This window comes from Triturus cristatus, chromosome 12 (assembly GCF_964204655.1).
Source record: "Triturus cristatus chromosome 12, aTriCri1.1, whole genome shotgun sequence".
Taxonomy (NCBI): Eukaryota; Metazoa; Chordata; class Amphibia; order Caudata; family Salamandridae; genus Triturus; species Triturus cristatus.
In genome coordinates this window covers 584,829,364-584,854,813 of record NC_140595.1, presented here as the reverse complement: position 1 = coordinate 584,854,813, position 25,450 = coordinate 584,829,364, and the positions used below count along the sequence as shown (strand labels likewise).

At 48.4% G+C, this 25,450-nt stretch overlaps 1 protein-coding gene across 1 annotated transcript in view; it reads left to right on the top strand.

Annotated features, from left to right (window-relative positions):
* The window catches only part of LOC146776319 (polycystin-1-like protein 3), a 729,731-nt gene that overhangs the window by 74,721 nt on the left and 629,560 nt on the right, over positions 1-25,450 (top strand). Inside the window, exons 6-7 of the mRNA XM_085639623.1 lie at positions 20,950-21,078; positions 21,832-22,051. Of these exons, the coding sequence (XP_085495749.1) occupies positions 20,950-21,078; positions 21,832-22,051 (349 nt within the window). The remainder of the gene's footprint in view (positions 1-20,949; positions 21,079-21,831; positions 22,052-25,450) is intronic.

The following is a 25,450-nucleotide window of genomic DNA, read 5'->3' as shown; positions in this document are numbered from 1 at the left end:
TGTGGGAAGCGTTTAAAACAGTGATACGGGGACAGGCGCTCTCCCTAATAACGGGTAAGCGGAAAGAAAGGATGAAAGACCTGGTGGAAGTTGAGAGTGCAGTCCTCGGTCTAGAAAGGGAGTTAGAGGAGGGGTGTCGGCCGAAAAGACACACGCCTTGCAGCTTAAGCGAGATGAATACAAGGCGATAACAACGGAGAGGGCGAAAACATTCGCAAGGGAGTCCGAGGGCAGGGTGTATGACCTGGGTGATAAAGCCGGGAAGCTCCTGGCTTGGTTGAACAAAAAAGAGATGGCATCCAGACTGGTGCCAGAAATTATCAATAAAGACGGCCAAACACTCAGTGACCCACATGCTATAGTTAACACATTCGCGACTCATTACAGTAGCATATACGACACACACACTCAACACTCGGAAAAAGATTCCCAATCCCTGCTCCAAGACATTGCCCTTCCCCTCCTGCAATCTGAGGAGCGTGCATTCTTAGACAGTGACTTCACAAACGATGAAATAGCGGCGGCAATTCGATGCCTCCAGGCAGGCAAGGCTTCGTGCCCCAACGGCCTCCCAGTCGAATTTTACAAACTGGTGCCGGACAAATTGGCCCCTCGCCTGAAGGATATGTTCACAGAGAGTAGGGAGCAGGGAGAGCTACAGCTAGACAAACGTATAGCTGCAATAGTCACAATCCACTAAGAGGGCAAACCCTGATCGAACTGTACGTCGTACATACCCAACTTCCTCCTAAATGCGGAGCCCAAAATCCTTGCTAAAACACTGGCCAACCGTCTTGTTAAAGTGGTCGGGGACCTGGTGCATCTGGACCAGTCGGGCTTCATGCTCCACCGTAATGCAGCCCTGAACCTCCGGAGGCTGCATGGAGTAATGGGGCAGTTAGACACATTACAAGAGCCTGCAATTGTAGTCTCACTAGACGCCACAATGGCGTTCGACACCATAGAATGGCCTTACCTATTTGAGGTGCTTATGAAGATGGGATTTGGGGAGGGATTCATCCGATGGATCAGGCTCCTCTATTCCAACCCCTTAGCACAGGTTGTAGTGAACAATAGAAGGTCGGCACTTTTTGCATTGGGGCATGGCACCAGACAGGGATGTCCCTTCTCCCCTCTCCTTTTCGCCCTAGCGCTCGAACCCCTGGCGGCATGGATCCGGAGGGACCCAGTCATATGAGGCTTGAGGTGGGCTCCGACATTGGAGGACCACATCTCATTATATGCGGACGATATCCTATTGCTCCTAGCCGCTCCCACAAAGTCGTTAATCGCAGTGTTGGATATATTCGCAATTTTTGGGAGATTCTCCGGTTATTCCATTAACTGGGGCAAATCCCTACTACATGTTCTCAGTGGGGACCGCCCCGCTGTTCCTAGGGGCTGCCCAATTCAAATCACCACGGAGGGCTTTAAATATCTGGGTATATATGTGACGGCCAACCCTCAGCTCCGCTACAACCGTAACCTACTCCCGCCACATCCAAAGACTGAAACGTGACACTGCGGCGTGGAAGGCGCTCCCTCTGTCGCTGCTGGGAAGAGCGGCACTCTTCAAGATGATGTCCCTGCCTCGCTTCCTATATGCACTGCAAAATTTCCCAGACCCGGTGCCTGCTAGCTATTTCAAAGAAGTCGAGGGCTTGCAGAGGGATTTATTATGGGATGGGAAGCCTAGGATAGCACTCCACAAACTTGCTCTTAATTGGTACGATGGGGGTATCAGTCTCCCCGACCCTAAGAAATATTATTGGGCGTCACACCTTGCAGCCATTAACCACGGTACGTACCGAAGAGTGGACGACCCGGGCTACGCAATGGACCGTTGGATACTCCCAGGTGGGAACTACTACAGGGCACTTTACTCCAAACCAAAACGCTTTCCTCTGACTGGGCCGATGAAACATTCAGTACAGGTCTGGCACACCGCCACCAAGAGTTTGGGCTGGGAACGGAAACTGACGGTGGCCACGCCTCTCTGGGACTCCGAGATCCTAGGCGATCTTTGGGAATCAAAGGGATTCGACAAATGGGATCTTATCGGGATCTCCACCATAGGGGATGTGTGGTTTAAAGGGGCGTTGGTATCTTTTGAGTATTTACAACAGAAATATGAGATTGCCAACACAGAATATTTCCGTTACCTTCAGGTCTGCCACGCACTACAGACAAACATACCCACTGGCTCTTCACTCCCAGGTTATACTCCTCTCGAGGACCGGCTGCTTGATGGTTACCTACCAGATAAGACAATATCCCTCACCTATAAAAAACTCATTACCAACGTAGCTGAACCCCTACAGGAACTCAGGGCAAAGTGGGAAAGGGATGGCCTCGAGCTAGATGATGAGGAGTGGCAAGAGGCTTTATCCTTCCCAAAGGAAGTGACCATTTCGGCCAGGCTGAGACTGGTCCAGCTTAAAATCCTCCATAGAGTGTATGTAACTGGGCCCTGTTTGGTACGAATGGGGAGGACTGAGAGGAGTGAATGCAGGCGCCAATGCGGATCTGAGGGAACGTTCATGTATATAATATGGGAGTGCAACCTCATTCAGAGATACTGGCGTGAAATTCATAAGGTGCTAAGCGAGGTATTGGGACTCGAAATCGCCTGGAGGCAAAGAGATGCTTGTTCCATGTGTGGGAACCTACAGATTTGGGAAGAATGGGCAGGACATGGGTGACATTGGGGCTGATGGTGGCGAAAAGAAACATAGCTCAACAATGGGGGGGCCGCTCACCCTCCTGCGCTCACGGACTGGAAGAAAAACATGGACTGGTGCATGTTCTGGGAAAAGACGGTCTATGTCGCAAGGGGGTGCCCGAAGAAATGGTCGTTAATTTGGGGGGCCTGGAACGCATACCGCGGGGAGATTTGTAGTCCTCCTCGTAGCATTGACCTGGATGACCCGCCCATATCTTGACGTGCAATAACTGTGCTCTGGGACTTTATATTGATCGCTGCTCTGATTTATCAAAATGTACTTGTATGACCTCTTCCTACGTATAATCCATGAATAAGTTTTGTGTATTTGTGCTGATTTTTGTTTTGTTCTATATCAATAAAAAAGAAGCTAAAAAAAAAAGAAAATAAAACTTGCTGCGGCAGTTTCATTCTTTTCAGCTATCCATCGAAGCCAAATAAAAACAATATCAGTGGAAGAAACTGATACATAACCTCAACAGAAAAGGTTTGGAGGAGGGCTTCCTCAGTAAACCTGAATTCAACTTCCTGAACCAAAAACATCCCAGAATTCCCACAATATACACCTTATCTAAGGTACATACAAATCTTCAAAGACCACTGGGCAGACAAATAGTGTGGGGATGCGGATCTATTCTGGAACCACTGAACCAATATATAGACCATTTTCTTCAACCCTGGGTCGAACAAACCAAATTATATATAAGAGATACCATGCACATGATTCAGACTGTTGAAAATCAACCCTTTGATCCTTCTACACAGATTATAGCCACACTTGATGTCTCCTCCTTATATACCAGCATCCCACAATCCATCGCATTAGATGTAATAAGATCTACACTTGACAAACGTGAGGCACCACATTGGGTCCCCACTGTCTGTCTTCTTGATACCCTCCTTGAAATAGCAATGTCCAAACATTACTTTGTATTCCTGAATCATTACTACCTACAGTGCAAGGGCGTGGCTATGGGGGCAGGCTTTGCCCCCAGCTTGGCTAACCTGTTCATGGACCCCGACGAAGAAGAACATCTTTACAGTATCAATAATTCCTTTCTGGACAACATCAGTATATAGAAGAGATATATTGACGATGTTTTTATGGTTTGGTCGGGCAGTGAAGCTACATTGAATGACTTCTTTATATGGTTGAATGGGAGATCCAGAGACATCCAGTTCACCATGGCGTCCAGCAAAACTTTCATCAGCTTCCTGGACCTTACCTTACAAGTAGAAAAAGGGTTGACATTCACCGGCTTATACAGAAAGCCAACTGAGTGCAATACCTTGCTCAAATACAACTCCAACCATCCCAGGAGTCTCCGGGACAATTTACCATATGGGCAATTTTTACGCCTACGTCGTAATTGCTCACAGAGAGAAGATTATTTCAAAGAATCGGAGACGTTAACACAGCGACTGAAAGACAGAGGGTACCCGCTAGGTCTTTTGAAACGTGCCAAGAAGAGAGCTTGGCATTGCCCTCGCGAGGCATTACTTGAAGTCAAATCCAAGACAGACCAAAACGACAAGATTGTCTGCGTCACAACTTACAATCCAAAAAGCCAAGAAATCAAGAGGATAATTAAGAAATACTGGCCCTTGGTATCTACAGAGATTGGGACCACAGAAGATCCAGTATTTGCCTTCAAACATGGAAGAAACATCAGAGACTCTGTAGTTAGTGCATATTTGGAAATGCCCAAACCACCATATCTTAGAACACAACTCAGTTTACCTCCAGTTACTGGCCATCACACATGTGGACACTGCAAGAGTTGCCCCCTTACCATCGAGGGAAACAGTTTTTCACATAATAACCGCACATACATGATGCCACACTTCACTAACTGTAACAGCACCAATTTGATTTATGTCATCAAATGCCCCTGTGACAAATTATATGTGGGACAAACTACACAAAAGATCAAGTGTCGAATTCTACAACACATCAGTTGGATCAGATGCCGCACACAAGGGGCTCCACTAGTTGACCACTTTGTTAATTCTGGTCATCGACCTGAAAGCCTTAGGTGGACTGTACTTGAGATGATACAGTTACACCCCGGGGGGGGGGGGGAATAACCTGACGACCTCTCTCAACCTAAAAGAATGCAAATGGATACACCTACTCAATACTGTGTTGTTCGGCTTGAACGAATTGGAGGAGACGCACAAACAGATGGGCCAACTCAGACATAGATGACAGTATCAGTACTCCATCTTCTGATAGACAGTCTCCACTGTACCACGACACATTTTACTTTCCATGCCTCACTGGCGGTATGAAACATAGATGGGATGTTTGACTCCCATCTGGCAGAATCGTGTTATTAAACGGTACCATCTTTTAAATCTCAGACTCAGTACCAGCACACATGCTTTAGCATACATTGAATATTGGTAAATGACAAACCACGCCCTAGAAATAGTAGTCAACAGTAATGTACTATGTAAATAGAATTACTTTCATTTACTCGTTTTCCATACAACTGGCACTAACATCTTTGGTGGGTCATATTTGGGATTTATGCATGAATTTTAGATATGATACCCTGTTTATGTTTATAACTTGATTTGAGTAATGTTTTATCTTTGCAAAAAATGTGTTTTAGAATGTACTGATTTAGTATGAACAGCGTAATATTCATCTCCGTATTTGAGTTGACTAGAGCAATAGTATGTTTGAGATGTGATTTGCTTATCAAGTCCACAAGAATGGAAATTATTGTCTCAACTTCATCTGTCGTAGCGACGACATTTGTTCCAATATGCATTTTCCTAACATGCATTGAGCAAAGTGCTATCTTGCAAAAAAAAATTCTCAATCCACCTACAGGTTCCTCATGGTCTTTGATGTATATAGATCACCCACACACCATGTTTATAAAAATTTCTCCCGAATCGGCTCCATAGTTTAATGCCATAATAGTTGGCCGTGAAGTCTCTCTTCGCTGCTAACTCCCGAGTACCTGACGGTTATAGCTGCTGCACGCATTACGTGCACGCACGACGCAGCATTTAATTCCCGAGCCTCGGCCGGTTACAGCTGCTGCACGGATCACACCAAATGCAGCATTCGGCTTCGCGCAGTCCAGCGGCCCACGGAGTTTTGCCTTGAGTCAGCACCAGCAAGGTATGTGACATAATTACATAGCCCATTTCCTTATTGCTACTGCAATTTAGACTAAAACCCGACTCTTCATCCGCACTCAGAGACAATGCAGCCCTGATTCTTCAACACGCTGCGATTTTGCACGATAAAGACGTCCATATTTCCTGCTATGAATAGGATTCATTCATTCTTTCAGCTATGTCTCCCACGTTTATGTCTTTTCGGGTTGGCTTGCAATTTATAATTTATATCCGATAGTAAGGACTCATTCCCTTGTCTCACCAGTGTACAGAACAGCGAATTTGTGACTGTTCCTCTACCGCCCTGGCTGAGACCATTTAAGCACCAAGAAGATTTCTCCTTTCCGGCCTCAATCTATCAGGTCACCCTGCTTCACCACCAGTTGGACCAAACCCCCGGTTTACTCTCCCCAAGGCCTTGGGGTTGAGCTTTGCGTTTTACCACATGTAACTCTACAGTACCGGTGAGTACTATATATGCATCCCAAGCATCAACATGGATTTTATAGACTTGAACACACACTTATTTCAGTTATTTCCCCACAGGCTGTCCATCGCATTCCCTTGTCCTGAAGAAGACCCATTTTGACATCTTTAATTCATGCAGCTTGTCAGGGTCGAAACGTCAACGGATTTTTGGTCCATGCAATAGGCTCCCTAGCACACCAGTTTATGTAATTTTTTTTGATAAACAAGTTTTTATTGTTTTAGGCAACACAACAAAGGAAACTTTTGGACCCTTTGAACCACCGCCACACAGTAATACATTAGAAGGAGCACCACAAACCCACTTTCCCTCCGAAACCCCCCCCAACCCCCAGGTCGCCCTATGAAGGTACGTTGCCCAGCCATTTCCCCAGACCTTTCGATATTTCTTGGGGCAGCCCCGCGCCTGGTAAAGAGTCCGTTCCTGCGCCGCACACCAGTCTACCCCTGCGCCCCATTTAGCTAAGCTAGGCGGCTGTGGCTGCTTCCATGCCGCTGCAATGACTCGTTTGGCCACCATTAAGGCTGTCATGAGGAATAGCTGTTCCGGGCGTGTGCCATCTAAGCCGTCAGTGATGCCCAGTAGGGTGTGTTTAGGTTCATGTGGCACCTCCCACCCCAGGACCTCCGTAAGTTCAGACTCGACGCCCCTCCAGAACCCCTCCAACTCCGCGCAAGACCACACCATGTGAAGGAAATCAGCCAGCTCAGAGCCACAGCGGGGACAGGTCGCGTCAGCGGAGAGGCCCGCTCGGTGGAGGCGAGCCGGTGTAAGATAAGCAGTGTGGAGGTAGTAAACCTGGATAAGCCGCAGTTTGGCGGAGGCCGTCACTAAGCGGGGAGCCATAAGGGCATCCCGCCAATCGGCCTCATCCAGGGGCCCCACCCAGCCCTCCCATCGTTCCTTAAGGCCCTCCAGGGATGTGGGGGTGCAATTGACAAGGGAGCGATAGATCCTGGAAATGCCCCCCCTCCCTAAATTGCCCAGCATGACATGAGCCTCCGGGGGGCTGTGGTCCGGCAGCCGGACGTCCAGTGGGGTGTATGTGCGTAGGGAGTGTCGCAATTGGAGGTATCGGTAGAATTGGGAGGAGTGGAGGGAGAAGCGCTCCTGCAGCTCCGAATAAGAACACATTCGCCCCCCCGCCAAACATCTCCCAGCTGGGAAATACCGAGTAGGTCCCAAGAGTTAAAGCCCTCCAGATCCGCGACTTCCCGCAGCCATGTCCCGTGCCACAGAGGAGTGACCTGGGTCAGCCTCCCAGTCCATCGGGTGTGACGGAGCGCCGCTCGCCAGGCCAGGAATATAGCTTTGGTAATGTCCGGGCAAGAGGCAGGGATGGAGGCGCCATACAGACGGTCCTGAACGCCGGAGAAACCCAGCTCCCCAAGTTCCACCCTATAGGCCGGGTCGGACCATCCCCCCCAAACCAGTCGTGAATGACCAGGAGGCGGGTGGCTAGATAATAGAGGTAGAGATTAGACATGCCCAGGCCCCCATCAAAGGTGGGCAGGCGGCATGTCGACAGAGCCAACCGAGGCCTCCCACCCCCCCAGAGAAATCTCGTCGCCATCCCATCCAGTTCACGAAACCAAGGCCGCGGAAAGGAGAGGGGGGTATTTTGCAGCACATACAGGAACCGGGGGAGAATCATCATCTTGTAGAGGGCCACCCGCCCCAGCGGGTTGAGGGGCAGCTGGTGCCATCTCACCAAGTCTGCCTTAGCTTTCTTGACCAGGGGGGCCACGTTGAGCGCCCAGCTCAGCTCCGGGAGGAGGGAGACCCAGATGCCCAAATATTTAAAGGACAACCGGCGGAGGGGGATGGTCCCCTGCCAATCAAAACAATCCCGGGAGGGGTGCAAGGGAACCAAAACCGACTTCCTTGAATTCAGGGACAGACCAGACGCCCGGCCAAAACGACCCAGGATGGACATTGCGCGAGGTCCAGAACGCGCCGGGTCGCCAAGATACAGCAGGACGTCGTCCGCGTAGAGGGCGATTTTATCAGCCTCGATGCCAGGCCATTCCCAGCCTTGAAGGAGATGATCACTTCTAATCAGGGCCGCGAGGGGCTCCATCGCGAGCGCGAAGAGAAGGGGTGACAGCGGGCATCCCTGCCGCGTCCCCCGGCCGATCCAAAAAGGCCTTGATAACGCTCCGTTAACCAAGACCCTGGCACGGGGGCGGGCATACAGGACCCGCACCATCCCCATGAACTTAGGGCCAAAACCCATATGGGCCAGGACGTCAAATAGGTATGTCCACCCCACCGAGTCGAAAGCCTTTTCGAAGTCGGCAAGGAGGAGGGCGAGGTATGGAGTCAGGCGGTGGCGGTGAGCCAGGGCCACGTGGAGGCGGCGAAGACAGTGGCGAGTGCCCCGCTCAGGCATGAAACCACATTGGTCCGGATGGACCAGAGTCGACAAAAAGGGCCGAAGCCGCTGGGCCAGGATCGCCGCGTAAAGCTTCACATCCGTATTAATAAGCGAAATCGGTCGGTAAGCTGCTCTGTTGGTGGACGGCGGCGTGGATTTAGGCAAAACTACAATGGTGGCCAAGTCCGCTTCTAAGGGGAAAGAGCCCTTCTCGATCGCCTCCGCATAGTGGTCCCGCAGCCGCGGGACCAGGCTGTCCCTATACGCGGCATAGAATTCCTGGGGGAAGCCGTCGGGTCCCGGGGTCTTCCCCGCGGACGTGCGCCCTATCGCGTCCCCAATTTCTTCAAGGGAAATGGGGGTTTCCAGGCCCTCCCATTCGTCCGGTCGAAGCCGGGCGAGATGCACGTCACTGGACGCGAGCAGAGTGGCCAAAGAAAGATCCTGTGCCCGGGCCCGGTAGAGCTGAGAATAGAACTGGGCGAAAGCAGACGCTATCTCCACGGAAGAGGAGTGGAGCACGCCCTCGGAATCGGTGATCGCCGGAATGATGCGTGATGTCCTAGGGTAGGTGGCCAGGCGGTGCAACAGAGCGCCGTTTTTGTCACCCCAGCCGTACACCCGTGCCAGTGAAGACTGCCAGAGAAGCTTGGCCGCCTCAAGGGAGCGCTGCCGAATCTCCTCACGAAGGAGCCGCAGCTGCCGGCCCACAGCCGGGTCGTCGAGCTCAGCGAGAGACCGTTCCAACCGCAGCGCCCGGGCCTCACAGGCAGTGAGCTGCCACAGCTGCATCTGGCGGTGCCGCACCACGTGCGCTTTAGCCGCGCCTCTGATGGTCACCTTGCAGGCCTCCCATAGGGTGCCCGCCGAGGAGACCGATCCCTCATTGGTGCAGAAGTACTGGGTAAGCTCCGTGCCCACCGCCCTCCGAAGCGTCCTGTCCTGGAGGAACCAAGCGCTAAAGCGCGACATCGGCCGGGCCGTGTGAGGCGGAGGGCCCAGACCCAAGAAGACCGGAGAGTGGTCTGAAATCCCCCTGGGGAGGATACGGACATCTTGGTTGCCCCCACAGGCGGCAATGGGGACAAAAATCATATAAATACGCGCCTGAGAGCGGTGAGCGGCCGAGGTGTGGGTGTTCTGGCGCGCGTGAGGGTGCCAGGTCCTCCAGGCGTCGCATAGGGCCCGGGCCTCGGCCCAGCCCGCCACCTGCCTCGTCTGCGCCGTGCGGGAGTCCGACACAGGACCCGATGAGTCCAGCTGAGGGGCCAAGACAGCGTTAAAGTCCCCCCCAAGCATGACATCGCCCAACGAAAAGGTATCCAACAGAGAGGCCGCGTGGGATAACGCCTGCGACAATCCGGAGGGTGGCGCATAGAGTGACAGGAAGCTGGTCGGCCTACCGTCGAGTGTGCTGCAAACAGCAATCCCGGTTCCATGAGGGTCGTGGATCACCCGTGTGAGGACAAAGGGGAGGGAGTGGCGCACCAGGACGGCCACCCCGCGGGAGCCACGGGAAAAGCCAGAGTGCCACACCCGGTCATACCCGTAGCGGGCTAAAAAGGGGCACCTCTCACCGAGAAGATGGGTTTCCTGAAGCAGGAGCACATCGGCCCCCATTCGCTGAGCGTACTTAAGGACCGAAGCGCGTTTAAGCCGGTCCAGCAGGCCGTTAACATTCCAGGATAGGATGCGCAGCTGGGCCTTGGGGGCTAAGTCTTCCATGGGAACAGTGGGCGGGAATCGCAGCGGGGGCGAAACACCCAGGGGGGCGCCGGCAGGACACCGAGCGGCAGGGACGCGCGGGGAAGGGACAAGGTGCATGGAAGCGCCACGGGGAGAATGAAGGACCTACTAAGGGGAACCAAGGAAGGCTGGCAGAAAGCGGGCGCTGGCGGGGCGCATGTGAGTGTCAGGGGGAAGCCGCGCAGCGGCGCTCGCAAGAAGCTGTTGTGTGATGGGCCCAAGAAAAACCAAACCTGAACTAAAAAGAACACCCTCCCTAAGAGGAACAACCGACAAAACCCCCCTCCCGACCCCCCACCCTACACTTCGAAAACGGAAGCATCTGTCACCCTAACTTCAACAAACAACTACAAGGCCCCAAGCAGAGTTGCTCGGGTGTAAAGAGCGTGGTGGACCCCTCCTGAAGTACGGATGGAATGGTGCTGTCCTAGGTAACTACACCAGAGCGGAAAGCCGCGAAGCCAAGTTCGAGATTGAGGCCCTTGCAGCGGGACCAGGCCGTCGAACCCTCCGCCGAGACAGAGGACAAAGAAAAGTCACGTCAAATGGCTGGGCTGCGGGAGAGGTCGGAGAGGTCTATGTGCAGGGGGAGGGGGGTCGGGGATGGGTCAGGCAAAGGCGATGAGCGGCGGCGAGAGCCCCCAGCCGCCTGAGATGACGTCCCAGATGAGGCGGATGAGTCCCTTGGTCTCCTCCTCGACATACTCACAGATCGAGGCCCCGCCGCCGCCCCGCCGCGGGGTCGTCGGGACTGCGTGCGCCTCCTGCGTCGTGTCCTGAGCCGAGGGCCGCTGGGTTGGCGACACCCGCCCGGGCTGGCGCAACGGCCGTTCCTCGGTGAGCCAGGTCCACGCCGCCCGGGGAGTGTCAAAGAATAAAGTCTTGCCCTGGAAGATGACACGGAAGCGCGCCGGGAACTGGAGTTGGTAGCTGAGGCCCAAGGAGCGCATCTTGTGTTTCACCTCCATGTACGAACGGCGCTGCTCCTGGACCTCTCGGGTGTAGTCCGGGAAGACCATGATGGGGTGGTTATTAAAGGACAGGGGGGCGTGCAACCGCGCTTCCTTCAGAATAGCGTCCCTGTCTCTAAAGTTGAGGATCCGCAAGATGAAGGGGCGCGGGGGGCCCCCACCGGGGGCCTGGCTGCCAACGACCGGTGCGCCCTCTCCACCACAAACCAGGTGGACAAGCCGGCTGCCGGCATCCAAGACTTGAACCACTTCTCCAGAAAGTCGTCGGTGCGGCCAGACTCGACCCCCTCCGGAAAGCCCACCAGGCGGAGGTTGTTGCGGCGGGCCCGGTTTTCGGCATCCTCCGCCCGTCGATGCAGCTCCTTAGAGTCGGTCGTGAGCTCCCTGACTTGGTCTTGGAGCTGCCGGATGTCATCTTCCGCCGTCGAAATACGGGATTCCGCCTCCGTGGTAGGGGCTGTGGCGTTGCGGAGGTTCTGTCGCAAGAGCGCAACGTCCACTTTCACCTCCTCAACCATCCCCTCCAGGGACGGGTGGGAGGCGTTGATGGCCTGCAGGATGGCGGCGAGGTCCATGCCAGGAGCCGACGCCGTCTCACCGCCCGTGCCCAGGGGGTCCGGGGTCGTAAAGCGGTCGATTGTGGTCTGATGGGACGTGGTCTTCGACTTGGCGCCCTTGTCCTTGCCCATGATGGCGCTCGGGATGTGTATGCCAGCGTCGGGGCTCAATAAGGCGAATCAATGGCCAGCCGCGCCCCTCTGCCAATCGACCGGCCGGCGTGAGGCCAGGGACTGGAGGCGCCAGAAGAAAGGGAGAACAAAGGCACCGCCGTCCCTCGGCGGGGGGAGGCCAGGAGGCAGCCGGAGACACCACCGTCCCGCTCCGGGCCGGGCCGCCTCCTCACCTCACCAGAGCCGCTCCGGCGCGGACCACCCCGCAGGCGTCTTCAGCCCAGGCACAGTCCCGGGGCCCTCTCACCGCAGTCCCTCACAGTAGATCCACGGGTGCGCCCGATGCAGCAGGCCAGCCGGCAGACGCCCCCGGGTCCGATCAACAGCTGGGGGGGGTGGAAGAAAAGAGAGCGCCCTCTGTCCACCAGCGGCGGGGTCCCACCGGCAGCGGCAGGGGGGGAGGGGATCTGAGGCCACAGACAAGAATGGGCTCCCACGCCGCTTGCGAAAGCCTGTGGCTGCCGGGCTCCGCCGCTCCTCGCAGTGGGCCCCAACACACAGCTCTCCAGAGGGCCGCCGCCCGGTCGCTGCCGGAACAGGTCCGCAGCGGCGGCGCGAAGAGACACAGGAGCCGGTCCCAGCGCGGCCCACGCAGGTTCAGATCACCCGCTCCTGGCCGTCGTCGTTGTGAGCCTCCGCAGGTCCAGGGGGCACCCCACGGCTCCGGTAACAGCACCCTGCCGGTTCACAAATGGTTGGGGCAGCCTCTCCGGGTCCCGCAATGGCAAGCCAGCCGCCACCATCCACAAGGCCCGCGGCCCTCACTGACGCCGCGGGGCTCACGCACCGCCCAGCGCCGGCCGCGGAACCAATCTGCCGTGTCCCCAACAGCCTCGCAACCAAGGGCAGCAGAACTCGGCCCGGGGAGCAGGAAAACAGCCGAAAGTCGCACCGAGTGTGGTGCCTCGGTCCCGCTGCAGATAGAGACCTCCGGATCGCTGCTAGGACAGCGGGGCACGGAGAAAGGCCGGATGCGAGGGGTCAGGCATCAGGAGCCTCACAGAGGGGCGGCCATCTTGATTAGCGTCACCTAGCGCTCTCTCAGTTTATGTAATTTATTGACCATGCTTGGTTGACCGCTTAATTGGACCGGCTTCTCAATATCTTTTGTACAGTATTGGTTCACCTTGTTGTATAATACACAAACCCTGTCACTTTGTCACTTTACTCACCTTGTCACTACAATCACGCCCACATGCGCCACCTTTTTAATTGATTTATCGGACAGCTTTCAAGCTATGTTAATTCTTGAATTCGTTTGAAGACTTGCAAATATGAAGTAAAATACTTTCTTCTCTATGAATGAGATAAATTGGTTTATTCTCTACTGTGTTCAAGTCACTTGTCTTAATCACTTTGTTTTCATTGAATAACGAATATTACAAAGGAATTGTTCTAACACCCGACAGAACCGTTTGTTATTTGTATTAACTGCCAATCACTGTCAGTACAAGCAGGGCCAAGATCCGCGTCCCAGTGATCCCACAATCGTGCAAGAGGAAGTGCAGTGTGTATGCGCAAGGCACTGACAAGCCAGCAAGTTTGGTGTCCTCCCGTGCCTAATACTTGTAAATATTGGATGACCAGATGTTGTGTGAGCACCTGCTGCTTCTCACATCAAGCCTGCGTTAGTGTGGCAAAAAAGGAGGCATGTAATAGAAATTAACGAGGTGGGAGTTCCGAACCTGCCCTAAGTTTTTTGAATGGAAGGAGAGAGCCATCAGTGTACAGACTCCTAGAGTTGCTTATTTATAGGCTGTAAGTAACTCTTATAATTTTTTAAGACAATTATAGCTGTTCAGGGTTGCACATTTTTCCTTTCCTAATCTTTTGGAAACAAACATCGTTTCACTGTTGTCTTGTGTAGTTTATTTACATATTTATACAAATTAACAAATTGTACTATGTTTCAGTTAAAACAAACATATTCCACTTAGGTACCAGCAAAAAACAATGATTTACCCTTCCTAAGATGGTAACATAATGCCGTGCAATCTCTTGAAGGTTTTAGGACACCAGTCAGGCCAAACCCATGGTACAAACCATACCTTATTCTATTTCCCTAACTCACTCTATGTGATCCAGCTGCTAGGCTCTGTCTGGTTGAGACCAAGTATTGGGACCTGTCGAGCATCTGAATGACAGTCATATCCTGATAAATGTAGAAGTCTACCTTTTTTAAGTTGCCACTGATCAACAATTTAATGTGAATCCATTTTGTGAAAAAACATTTGCTTTCACTATAAAAGTCACCAGCTTGTTTGCTTTGTTGTATGTCTGGTGTGTGACATCTCTTAGGGACAACAAAGGCTGAGCCTTAATAAGAGTGTACTCACTAGTGTACATCATGACTGCAGAAAGAGCTGTTCATCACATGAAAGAGGCATATTCAAACCTTTTGGGACAAACAGAGACGTTTTAAGGCATGGGCAAAGTGGTCAAGTGCCCAGGTCCCCCACCTTCTAAGGGCCCCACTGGGAAAGTGAAGAAGTTTCTCTGCAGCTCACTTATATGTATTTTATTATCTTAACCTTTAAAGTATAATTCAATATTGTCAGCCAACATAGGGCTTGAATTGACAAAAATAGTTAATAAACTTCATAGTTGTTCCAAGCAGGAACCCCTAACATATTTCATGCACGGGCCTGCTGATCAAACAGCCAGGTCTTGAGGAGTCTCCCCGAAAGGTCAGCAGGTCCTGGGTCTGTTGCAGGTGGATGGAGAGGGCGGAGAGGTGGGAGAAGGATCTGCCACTGGTGGTTGTTCGGTGGATGCATGGGACGGTGGCGAGGTCAGCGGAGCGGAGCTGGCAGTTGGGGGTGTAGAAGGTGAGTCGCTTGTTGAGGTATGCTGGTCCGGTGTCGTGGAGTGCTTTGTGAGCGTGGGTGAGAAGCTTGAAGGTGATCCTCTTGTTGACGAGAAGCCAGTGTAGGTCCTTCAGGTGGGCAGTTAGTGGCTTAGGGTGTTACTGTGTACAGTTATGCCCTACAAGAACATATTAAATGTAATATGAACCAGAATACAACCAATCTTTATCTCAGTCAGATTCAGATTTGTGGAATGTTTCCACTATAGCCGGCTGTGCCCCGGCATTTGAATACACGTTTATGTTCAATTAAAGCAATAGAAAATCTATTCATCTTCTTTGAATCCTGCCCGGTTTCCCAGCCCCTAAAACTGAAAGTAATTAGATCTATATATTTATTGGTATGGCCCTTAATCTTCCCCTTAAATTACATTGAGTGATTTAAAAAAGATCATAGAAAGGTTTCCCTGAAGTAGGTCTGCTTTGTGTGCATAGTTTATGAACTGTTTGTGCAATAGCTGTTAGACACTTAGAGGTGGATTGTATAATCTGTTTGAATGGAGGTAAATTGCACCGCAGCGCTACTTGGCCCATGTAACACATTTTAAGCATGTGCAGTGTTTTTGCTTAAAACGGTGCTGTATTGTGAAAGCCAACAATAATGTCTGAAGCACTGTCTTGATGCCATTTAAAACTAAGGGAGGGGGGCACATTTCCTCAAACTGAACCATATGAAGATTAATTCCTACTTCCCTCCCTTCCAATTCACCTTATTCTCAATTAGCTCCCTAATGATTTCAGATTTCTGCTGTCCTCCATAGTGAAATCACTTGGCATATTTGTCTACTTCTCTCAACATGAAGACTCACATTTATTAAATGTACAAATCCTGCCATTTACAACTTCAACTCCTAATCGCAATCAAACCCTTCGTTCCTGCCCCTGACTTAAAGGAGCTATTCCTCTTTGGAAGCTATTTACCACTCTTCTGCCAGCCTTATTACTGGTTCACTAAAAAGCGTGCTAACACTTTATTACTAGCGTGCATATCGTTTAAATTTCCGAAACTACAAAAAAAGCTCAATTTTGCCTCACAACTTTCCAGCTCAAGCAGTCTCATCTAAACTTAAAGTAGAAATGCTCTCAGATTTACCACCCTCTTTTCACAAGAAGCCAAAAGCTCTGCATAAGTTGCCCTTCCCCCAACATGGAACACACCCAGCCCACTTAACAATTGTGTTGCACATAGTCTCATGTCCTTTATACACCTGCTAAAACCAAGACTTTCTCAATATATCAAACTAAGGGCTTCATTTGCTACAGTTTTTCAAGGGCACTCGTGCGGCTCAAAAGATAGCACCAATTTAATTACTATTTTTAAAGGCTTGCATGCTTCACGCTGCATTGTGTTGCATTTCACCATGAGGCCCTGAATGTTGTCAGTCCCTTAGGCCCTCTGCATCCCTCAAGTCCCCTGTTATTTAGTGCATGTGTCAGTAAATTCTTTGCAGCACAAAAAAGGCATATGCAGCAGTAATACACCCAAATCAAGATTTGTTTAATTTTACCCATGGAAATTTCAGGTGAGGCAATTTGTTTGAGCAATCCAGTTTGGTACTGTCTGTAGAAGTAGGTGATCACAAACAAATTGGTTACTTTGTTGCTATTCACATACCACTTGCAAGTCCTTTCTAACTTGGTAATGCTTGAAATAGTACTCTTGTCAAGGGTCAGATTAAGAAAGTTTCCTTGCTTGAACTGTAAATGTAAATCGTGCTCATGCGAATTCCTTGTACATTTCTGTATGCAGAACTTTTTATGTGGTGCAAATATTGTGTGTGGAAATATTAAACACGGGTGATCATGGAAATAACTATGGGCAAGATTTAGACACTGTCCGACGGCCCCCCATCTGTCAAGGTGGCATTCACCTGCTCCACCATCCTGGCCAGACTAGCACACACCTTGGGCCAGATTACGAGTCCGACCACCAGACTCACGGGGGCACGGCGGTCTCCTGACCATCCTGTTATAAGTTGGACGGTGAGATTGCCTCATCCGCCAGGGAACTGTTGTCCCCTGGTGGTGTTTCGGCAGTCAAGAGACAGTAATATACTTTAGTGGGATCGCCTTGTTCCCGCCAAACATATTACAATTCCTCTCTGCCAGGGTTCTCATGGCGGAGAGGAAATATAGGAGGCTCTACAGGGCCCCCTTGTGCCTCACACCCTGTGCCTCACACCCTGTGGATGCACACAGTGGGGTACAACATGTGCCCCCATGTGTGCATGCACAACAGTTCTTGCACGGCATGGACTTTACAGTCAGTGCCGTGCAGGAACCGTTTTTGGCGTTCCCATTGAGGTGCCTATTTTCACCGAAGCCCACCAGACAGTAGCAGTGCAGCGGCGTGGTGGATCTGGCTCAGCACCGCCAAAGTCCTACTCAGGCCCCAATTGTCCAGATTACCGCCAGCCCAGTGGAGATCTCAATGCCTTCCAATTAGGCACTGAAAGTTTGATATGCAGACAGCGTCTTTTAGGCTAATGTGCACTAAACTTTTATGTTTTCACAAACAAACTCCCAAAGCTGGAGTAAGTTTATGAAAAATAAAAAAATAATGGCCCTTGCACTGTGGGACTTTTTTTCCAGGATGTATTGCTCATTGTGTGTTTTTTAACTGTATGTGACTGCCATTAGTCACGGACAGAAAAAAAGGAGTTCCAAAAAAAAAAACAGTATTGGCTACTGACTGCACAGGCGTTTTGTATTGTTAATATGTATGCAGTAGCACTCAACTTTCTAATGGTTCTACTGCTCTGAAACCATAAACCAAAGAGAAAAGCAATATACAAAAGGGAGTGCTTAGGAAGTCCAATGTTTTTACTTAAAGTTCAATAGGAGATTAGGTGGTCCTCTCTTAATAGAACGGGCTGTTCTGATGTCCTTTCTCCAACACCCACTACTGTGTCAGCCCATCAGAGAAGTTTTCCAGCAGTAGAACCTGTGGGAAGCACCGCTGTTGGAAAACTGATAGTCTGTCCAGTCAAAAAAAAGCATGCATACTAAGTGTTTGGCAGCAGATAGGATACTCAGTTACATTTGTGGTGGTGTATCCTGCCAAATGGGCCCTATGTCTGTTGTAGTTTTCCAGGAGTAAAATTGGTGAAAATCACTGTCCCCTTGTGGCATTTATTTTAGGGTCCCCACCCACAGGCACCATCTACTGCTTACTTCATCATCGGACACTCGTGCTGCTCACCTATTGTGGGGGGGCATGCCCAACACGTTTGTAAGTGGAGGTCTTTGGCTATGTTCTTTTAGGGATTGTGAGAAGAAATTAAAATTGCCTGCGGAATCCTACTACTTTTTTAATGGTTGGTCCATTGGCAAGGTTGAAAACCATGCAATGTCATAAGGGAGTAGTGACCATGTACATCTGAGGTTGACATGTTTCAGCCGTTCAAATCGCCCGTGTGGATCGGTCGGCTTTCTTCAGGATCTTATTTTTGCCCTAATCCTTATAAGTGTAACTGGTCTTTATTGCCGTGTATATCCGTCTTTTTAAAAAAGTTTTTCAGGAAAGGCATGTACGCAAATCATACATACCAATATTTTGGACTTTTTCCTTTCTGCATTGGTCTGAGTTGAGGGAGAGAGAATCAATAGCTTTATGTAGTAAAGAAATATCTATGTTTTATGAATTGCACATATTTACTCCCATGCAGTTGGGCGCCTTGTCATGCACACTCATGTTAAAAACCTTTTGTAGTCTATATTACAGATTCAAATAAGTATCAGGCATTTATAATAAAATCAAGTGATAATGCACACCATGCATGTAAATTCAAAAGTGTACATAATCTACACCTACTTGGCCTTTTTAGTCAATATGGCTATTTATTTAATAAGGCTTCATAGGGTTAATCTGGGGGGGAGGGTGCTCCTTATAGTCACACTCTGTTGGAACAAATTGAGAAAATAGACTCAAGCGTAGCGTTATATTATGCGCTCTGAAAAAGGATTTTTAAACAGAAAGTGTATCAGGGTCTCTCTGGCTTTTCTCTTACGCACTTTGTCAAAGGACAGTGCTCAAGTCTTTTTTTTTTTTTTTTTTTTAAAAGGTGTTTATTAGTTTTCAAAGGAAAAGGCAAACATTACATCATATGCGCAGCCCCATGGGCAATACAGAGACTCAGGAGGTGGGCAATATACATTACAATTACAGCCATTGACAACCTGAGGCCCTCCCAGAGCTGGCTGCCGGTAAATGTTCCTAACCAGAACAGGCCCCCTTCTGGTCCTTTTCTCCCTCTCCATTTAGTCAAATCAGCATATGGCTCGGCTCATCTCTGCACTTGTTATGGTCCAAGAACAAGGTCCAATAGAAGGCTCCCAACATCCCTCCCTCCCCCCCAATTCCCAAACACTCCAACGAGTCTACAGTGCTTGAGTCTTTACCTATTCAGCTCCTTGCAACCTGTATCAAGGGGTGGAAGCTGGCTGTTTCCAGTTTTATCCTCTTTCTCGTCATGTGACCATCCCATGATCGAGAGGTCTGTGAAAAAACCACACATTTCTTGGGCATTGTAGTTCTAGGTTTTTTTCTTTTTCTGTGGGATGTGAATCAGTGTCTTATTGGTCTTTGTCATGTAGATTAATATCCAATATATTAGGCTCGGATTCATAATAGTGATTACATAATAAATTACAGGTTTTTGTTTCTTGAACGGAAAATTACTTCCTTTTGTTTGTAATGTGACAGTCACGTGATCTGCTTATGAACTACAGAACTACTAAATTAATGGGAATTTTAGTTCTTACTGGGATGTGGGGTAAATCCATCCTATTGAGTACTGTGCCCTTGTTGGTACCTGGGCAATGTAGTTCTGCACTTAAAAACCCATGGTGTTATCATGCATGATCTATTGTATATCTTATAAGATGTTCCCCCATGGTATTCCATCATTCAGTCCTTTATGTTGCTTGGATAATTTCTAATTCCACTGCTGTTCTTTTTCGAAAAGAACTCTTTCTATGTCTCTTGATTCTGCTTGGACTTGTTCTAGACCTATCCACCTGAGTTCTTGTGTTGTATGACCTTTTGTAAGATAATGATCTGCCTTTTTTGTTGTTGCCCGTCTGCAACGTACATTGCTTTGATGCTCTCCTATTCTGATGCTCACTTTTCTTGTCATACCTATACAACGCAGATCACAGGGGTATGTTATCATATAGATGACTTGCTTTGAGTTACAGTTTGTGTATTTGCGTAATTATCACTTTGTACTTAGTCACTAGGTGAGCGGGCGAGGGTCCGATGATGAAGAAAGCCATAAGTGGTACCTGTGGGCGATGACCCTAAAATATATTTCACAAGGGCTGAGTGATTTTCACAGATTTACCTGGGTGAACAAGCCTACACCCAAGTGAGATAGTGGCAATGCAACATTTTGCCTGTGGATAGTAACAGGATCCAACAAAATAAGCTAATCCTCCTCAAGTGTTGTTGCAGTCAGTATGGAACCTGTTGTGAACACCATGATAGTTTCCATTTTATCTAGCTTATTTTTACTTCATGGCCTGACTTCAGTCTGTTATGTGTTACAGAAAGTGTGAAGTTCCTAGTGGCACGCAAAAATGCTAAGTTCATCCTGGCTGCCAACTCTCTAAGCTGACACGTTTTGTCACTTTTGTCATTAACTACATGGCACCTTACGATTTTGGTTGTCAGTATGTTTGCTACAATATTCTTGTAGCACTATATCTGTGTAGTTGGTATTCTGATGTTCAACTATTGAAGTACCTTTTCTCAGGTTGTTTCATCTGGTGTTTGACAAACGTGCTTGTACTTCCTGTATCATCAGACTGGATGAGTACTTTGCAACCATGCTGGTAGTACGTTCCTTGTCTCAGACAGACTATTTTGGAATAGCCCACTCCTCTCTGATGTTGTTGCATTCTCCTTCAGGTGGCTGCTCTGACCTTCAACCCCTTCAAATATGTCGATAAGAAGGAGATTGTGGGAAGCGTCGCCAGCATAGAGCTCAGCTCTGAAGAACTAATCATTGAAGTCCCCAGCATACCGGAAACCATTGAGGTGTGTTTAGTTCCTGGGTAATCTGAGGGAGGGTAGGATCTGTAGGGCTTGAAGAGATCTTGTTGATTATCAGACCCAGAAAGCTGCTCTTAATAGTAAACTGTTTACTTTCCTGTTTCCATCGCTTGCCTAGTTTAAAAGCACAGGACCTGATGCGTCTCCCACCTACTTATTGATTAGTTTTATAAAGAAGCCTTACTCCTTTCTTCTGTCAAGACAGTACCTGCTTCCTTTTACCTCACCTCAGCATCTTACTTCAGAATGGGAACCTTGGCCTTTGATTTGATGGTTAGGAACATATGATTCAACTGGCATTCACAGGTCATGATACTGTACAGTGATCAAATCTCATAAAAATGGATATGTTCTTTTGTGGCTTACTCTGTACTGTATTGTGTATTATTCATGTAAGGAAATCCTTCCTAACATTCACTTATTTGATAGATATGTTACCAAAGCCTGTATTCTTGTATATGATGCCTAGATACCATGGGAATTCCAAGTAACCTGTGTACCTCAAAAATTAATTGAATGCTTGAAATGTGTTTTTGTAATCTTCACTTGATGCACACGATATTGTAGATTGTCTTTTAAACACACAAACTAACGTAAAGTTCTACGTTGTTTCCTAGCTAGATTTACGCTGTGTAAATACCAATGTATACCTACAATACCACAACACTCCCACTATAACGAACTTCTTCATGGGTGGCTCAACTCATCGTGTGTGACTGCTCTCATTTGACTTTCCAGATTATATTAGCCAGAAATGAAAGCACTTCTGCCTCTCCTGCATGGAGATGTATCCAGATTAATCAGTTGTTGGAAGTTGGAGTGAATGTGACGTCAGAGGAAGATTCCGTGATCGTCCATATAGAGCCGGATCTGCTTCTTCCAGTTGTACTTTACCTGGGATTCCAGTACACACCCAATAGCACCCACTTTGACTTGTACGCCACATTCACTAATAACGGTAAGGGAGGCCAATGATAGAGAATGTATGCCTCTATCATCCATAGGTGGACCTATTCATTTTCCATTGTCGGTGAAGAAAATTTGCAGATTCTAATCTTTCATTAATTGCTGTTTTCAGTGTTTCATTGTGGTCCAGACTATGTTTACTAATGAAGCAGTATGAAATAAGAGAGAGTTACACGTGACAACCAATCCCCAACCCAAAAACTGACCTCATTCATCTTTATGGATGATTATCACACCAACACTCCATAGAGGTTCATCTTTCACACTGACAGGCATAACACTGTTTTTAAAGTCATTTGAGCATTCTTGCCGCATGATCTACTTCATAATATCAACTATTTTGCAAACCACAACATTTGAAGTTTCACTTTGGTTAGAGGAACAGGGACAACTGTAAACATCATGTCCCTCTTAAAAAAAAACACACACACACACATCAACGCCCCCCACTCCTTGGTCTGCACCCTTAGAAGACAATATAATTCTATCTGCTTTGTATAGATCATGAAGGCGCCTCCCATATATGACCTCACTGCTCAGTAGAAGACACACTTGGTACATCTCTCTGATACAACATCTTTTGAGTTCCAGAGAACTTCAGGGCCGGACTGGCCCTAGCGGGCACTGGGCTTTTCCCCGGTGGGCCGGAGGAGTGAGGGCCAGTTTTGAGGCCATGGGGGCCATTTTTGTCTCTGGGAGCCGGTTTTACAGCAGTGCAATATCGGCCCCCTGTAATAAAAGCAGGAGAGGTGCTTCTTAGTAGCTCCCCGTGTCCCCTGCAATCCCCCCTGCTCACTATGCCCCTTCCTCCTCGGAGCAGCAATCTGCCAGGGCTGGTTGCTGTTCCCAGCCTGGCCCTGGAGAACGTGCCCAATGGCTGCAGTTCTTTAGTTGAAGCATATCCAATGGCTGCAGTTCTTCAGTGGAAGCAGATGCCGTCTGAAACTGCCTCCCCGTTTGAGAAATGCCTCTTTGTTTTCCATATCATGTTTTAAAAGAACCAGCCATTCAAAGTACAATGTTATTTGATATATGAAATAGTTCTGATATATGATATAGGTAACATATCCCTAAATACACGCTCATAACTTAAAATATATCACCTTTGACACCGATCAACGGAAACCTCAAACCCCGAATTGTAGGACTTACAAAACCCTTCTCAACATCCATAGACCATCATTCTCTGGGGCAAGAATGTCAAGTAAGTCTGATGACTTTGAGCACCCTGCTGTCATTTGTAAACTATGGTCATCCAACCCCCAATGAAGAGAATTAGTGACTATTTATACCCCACCAAGAAATAAACCTCAATCATATGTAGAGAACATGGAGCTAAGGATTTTAGAGAACATAACTTCAGACATGATTATTGATTTTTTTGATGATGGGTTTTCAAGAAGTGAAGGTGTGCCTGAATGAATTGTTTTTGACTATTCTCTATAATTTTGTAGTACTTGGCATGAGGAACTATATTGACTGATTAGGCGTAGGGCATAAGAGAATTTCCATTTTCCATTCTGAGGCTAACAGTCAGGTGAAAGATTCAACACAATTTTTAAAGATATCATTCAATTGACTCACAATAACGTCATAAGTTGAAGTAAAGCTCTCCTTGCAATGTTGCTATCATACCATACCAAAAGTAATCTGGTCACTGGATGTTTGCCATTCCATTAATTTGCGGGAGCATATATTTGGATTAAGTTGTATCCTTTGTGGCTAAGAAATAAACACAATGTTACGGAGAAGGTTGCTCAAGATGCCATTCAAGAGCAGATGGTGGAGGTTAAAAGGAAGATGAAGCAAGCGAAGGATAAACCTAAGGGGAAATTACCAAAGGTGGATGTTTATGTTGAACAGCTGGTGCAAGTAAGGAAATCATGTGGTTGAGGTAAAGTAACTTCTCAAGAGTTTGTGAAGCTTCTTTAAAGGGCTGTTAAAGTAAAGAGGGGTCAGGTGTGGAATTTGGGAAGAGTCTTCTTGTTCAAGAGTGAATAGGTTGGTTTAGATAACCAGGAAGAGAATGGCTGATTTTCACATTTCTGGTGGAAGGCGGCAGTGGAGGGAGTTATGGAGCAGATGTGAGTGGGACTGTGATTGTGTCAACTGGAGCTAGGTAAAGAGCTGAGTGAAATAGAAGCAATAGAAGTGATACATTTTCTGGATTTCTCCCCTTAACACAGCCAAAGGAAGGGTTCTCCAGACTCTCTGGAACCAAAGTCTTAGTCAATATACCAACATGAGACAGAGAACCCAATGGACTACAACCGCCCACCACTCACTGAGCATTACATGAGTAAAATGTGTATTGGGTAACTATCAGTGCGTTGAGATGCACTAGAATAGTTAGTGAAACACAAACCCTCACACATCATGAATAGACAATCTCAAGAACAGGAATGAAAGGAAATTTAGATTTGTAGACCGCTTTACTACCCAAAGGTGTCTCTAGGTGCTGAAACTCTGGAGAAGAAAGATCCTGGGAAAATAGAGTAGAAGGGGAATTCAGCCGCTAAGAACTGCTGTTTGAAAATCCAGGTTTTTAAGGCTTTACGGAAAGAGAGCTGGTCTGATTGTTTCCTTGAGATCCAGCGACATGGAATTCCACAGTCTATCTGTGCAAGCTACAAAGCTGCCTCCTCAATTAGCTCTTCTGACCTTGGGGATTACAAGAATCGATGTAGAAGATGAGCGCAGGGATCTTTTAGGGATGTACAATTGGAAGTGTTGCCTAAGGTATTCTGGACTAGAGTTATGCAGTGCCTTAAATGCAATGCATGGAGATTTAAATTCAATCTTTTTTTTGATTGGAAACCAATGAAGTAAGGGATGAGAAGCTGATTGATGCTTAGGTATCGCCATAGCAGCTGAGTGGCCGCATTCTAAACAATCTGTAGCTTGAAAAAAACATTTCTGAATGTTGGGAAATAAAGCCCTACAGTAATCTAATTTAGCAAAAATGAGTGCAGAGATCATGGATTTCTGTAAATCAAGAGGGATAAATGGAAAGAGTTTCCTGAGGGTTTTGAGCATGAAAAACAGTAGGATGTGATAAAGTTAACGTGTCCTTCAAAGTAGAGTTTAGCAAAGTAAACCCCAAGATTTTTAACTTTGGTAAGAGGGCTAGGGAGCACCCCGAGCTCCTGTGGCTACCAGTTGGTGGCAAAAACAATGTGTTCCTGACAAATAACAGAACCTCGGTTTTACCCAAGTTCAGGTTTAGACAGTTGCTTGACATCCCACTTCCGACTGACTTGAAGCATGCAGTTATGAAAGCAAGATGCAGTGTCATCTGGATTGCTGGCCACCAACACCACAATTTGGGTGTCGTCGGCGTAAGACACTGCTGCGAAGCCAAAGGATTTTATTAGGCTAGCTAAAGGGGTAC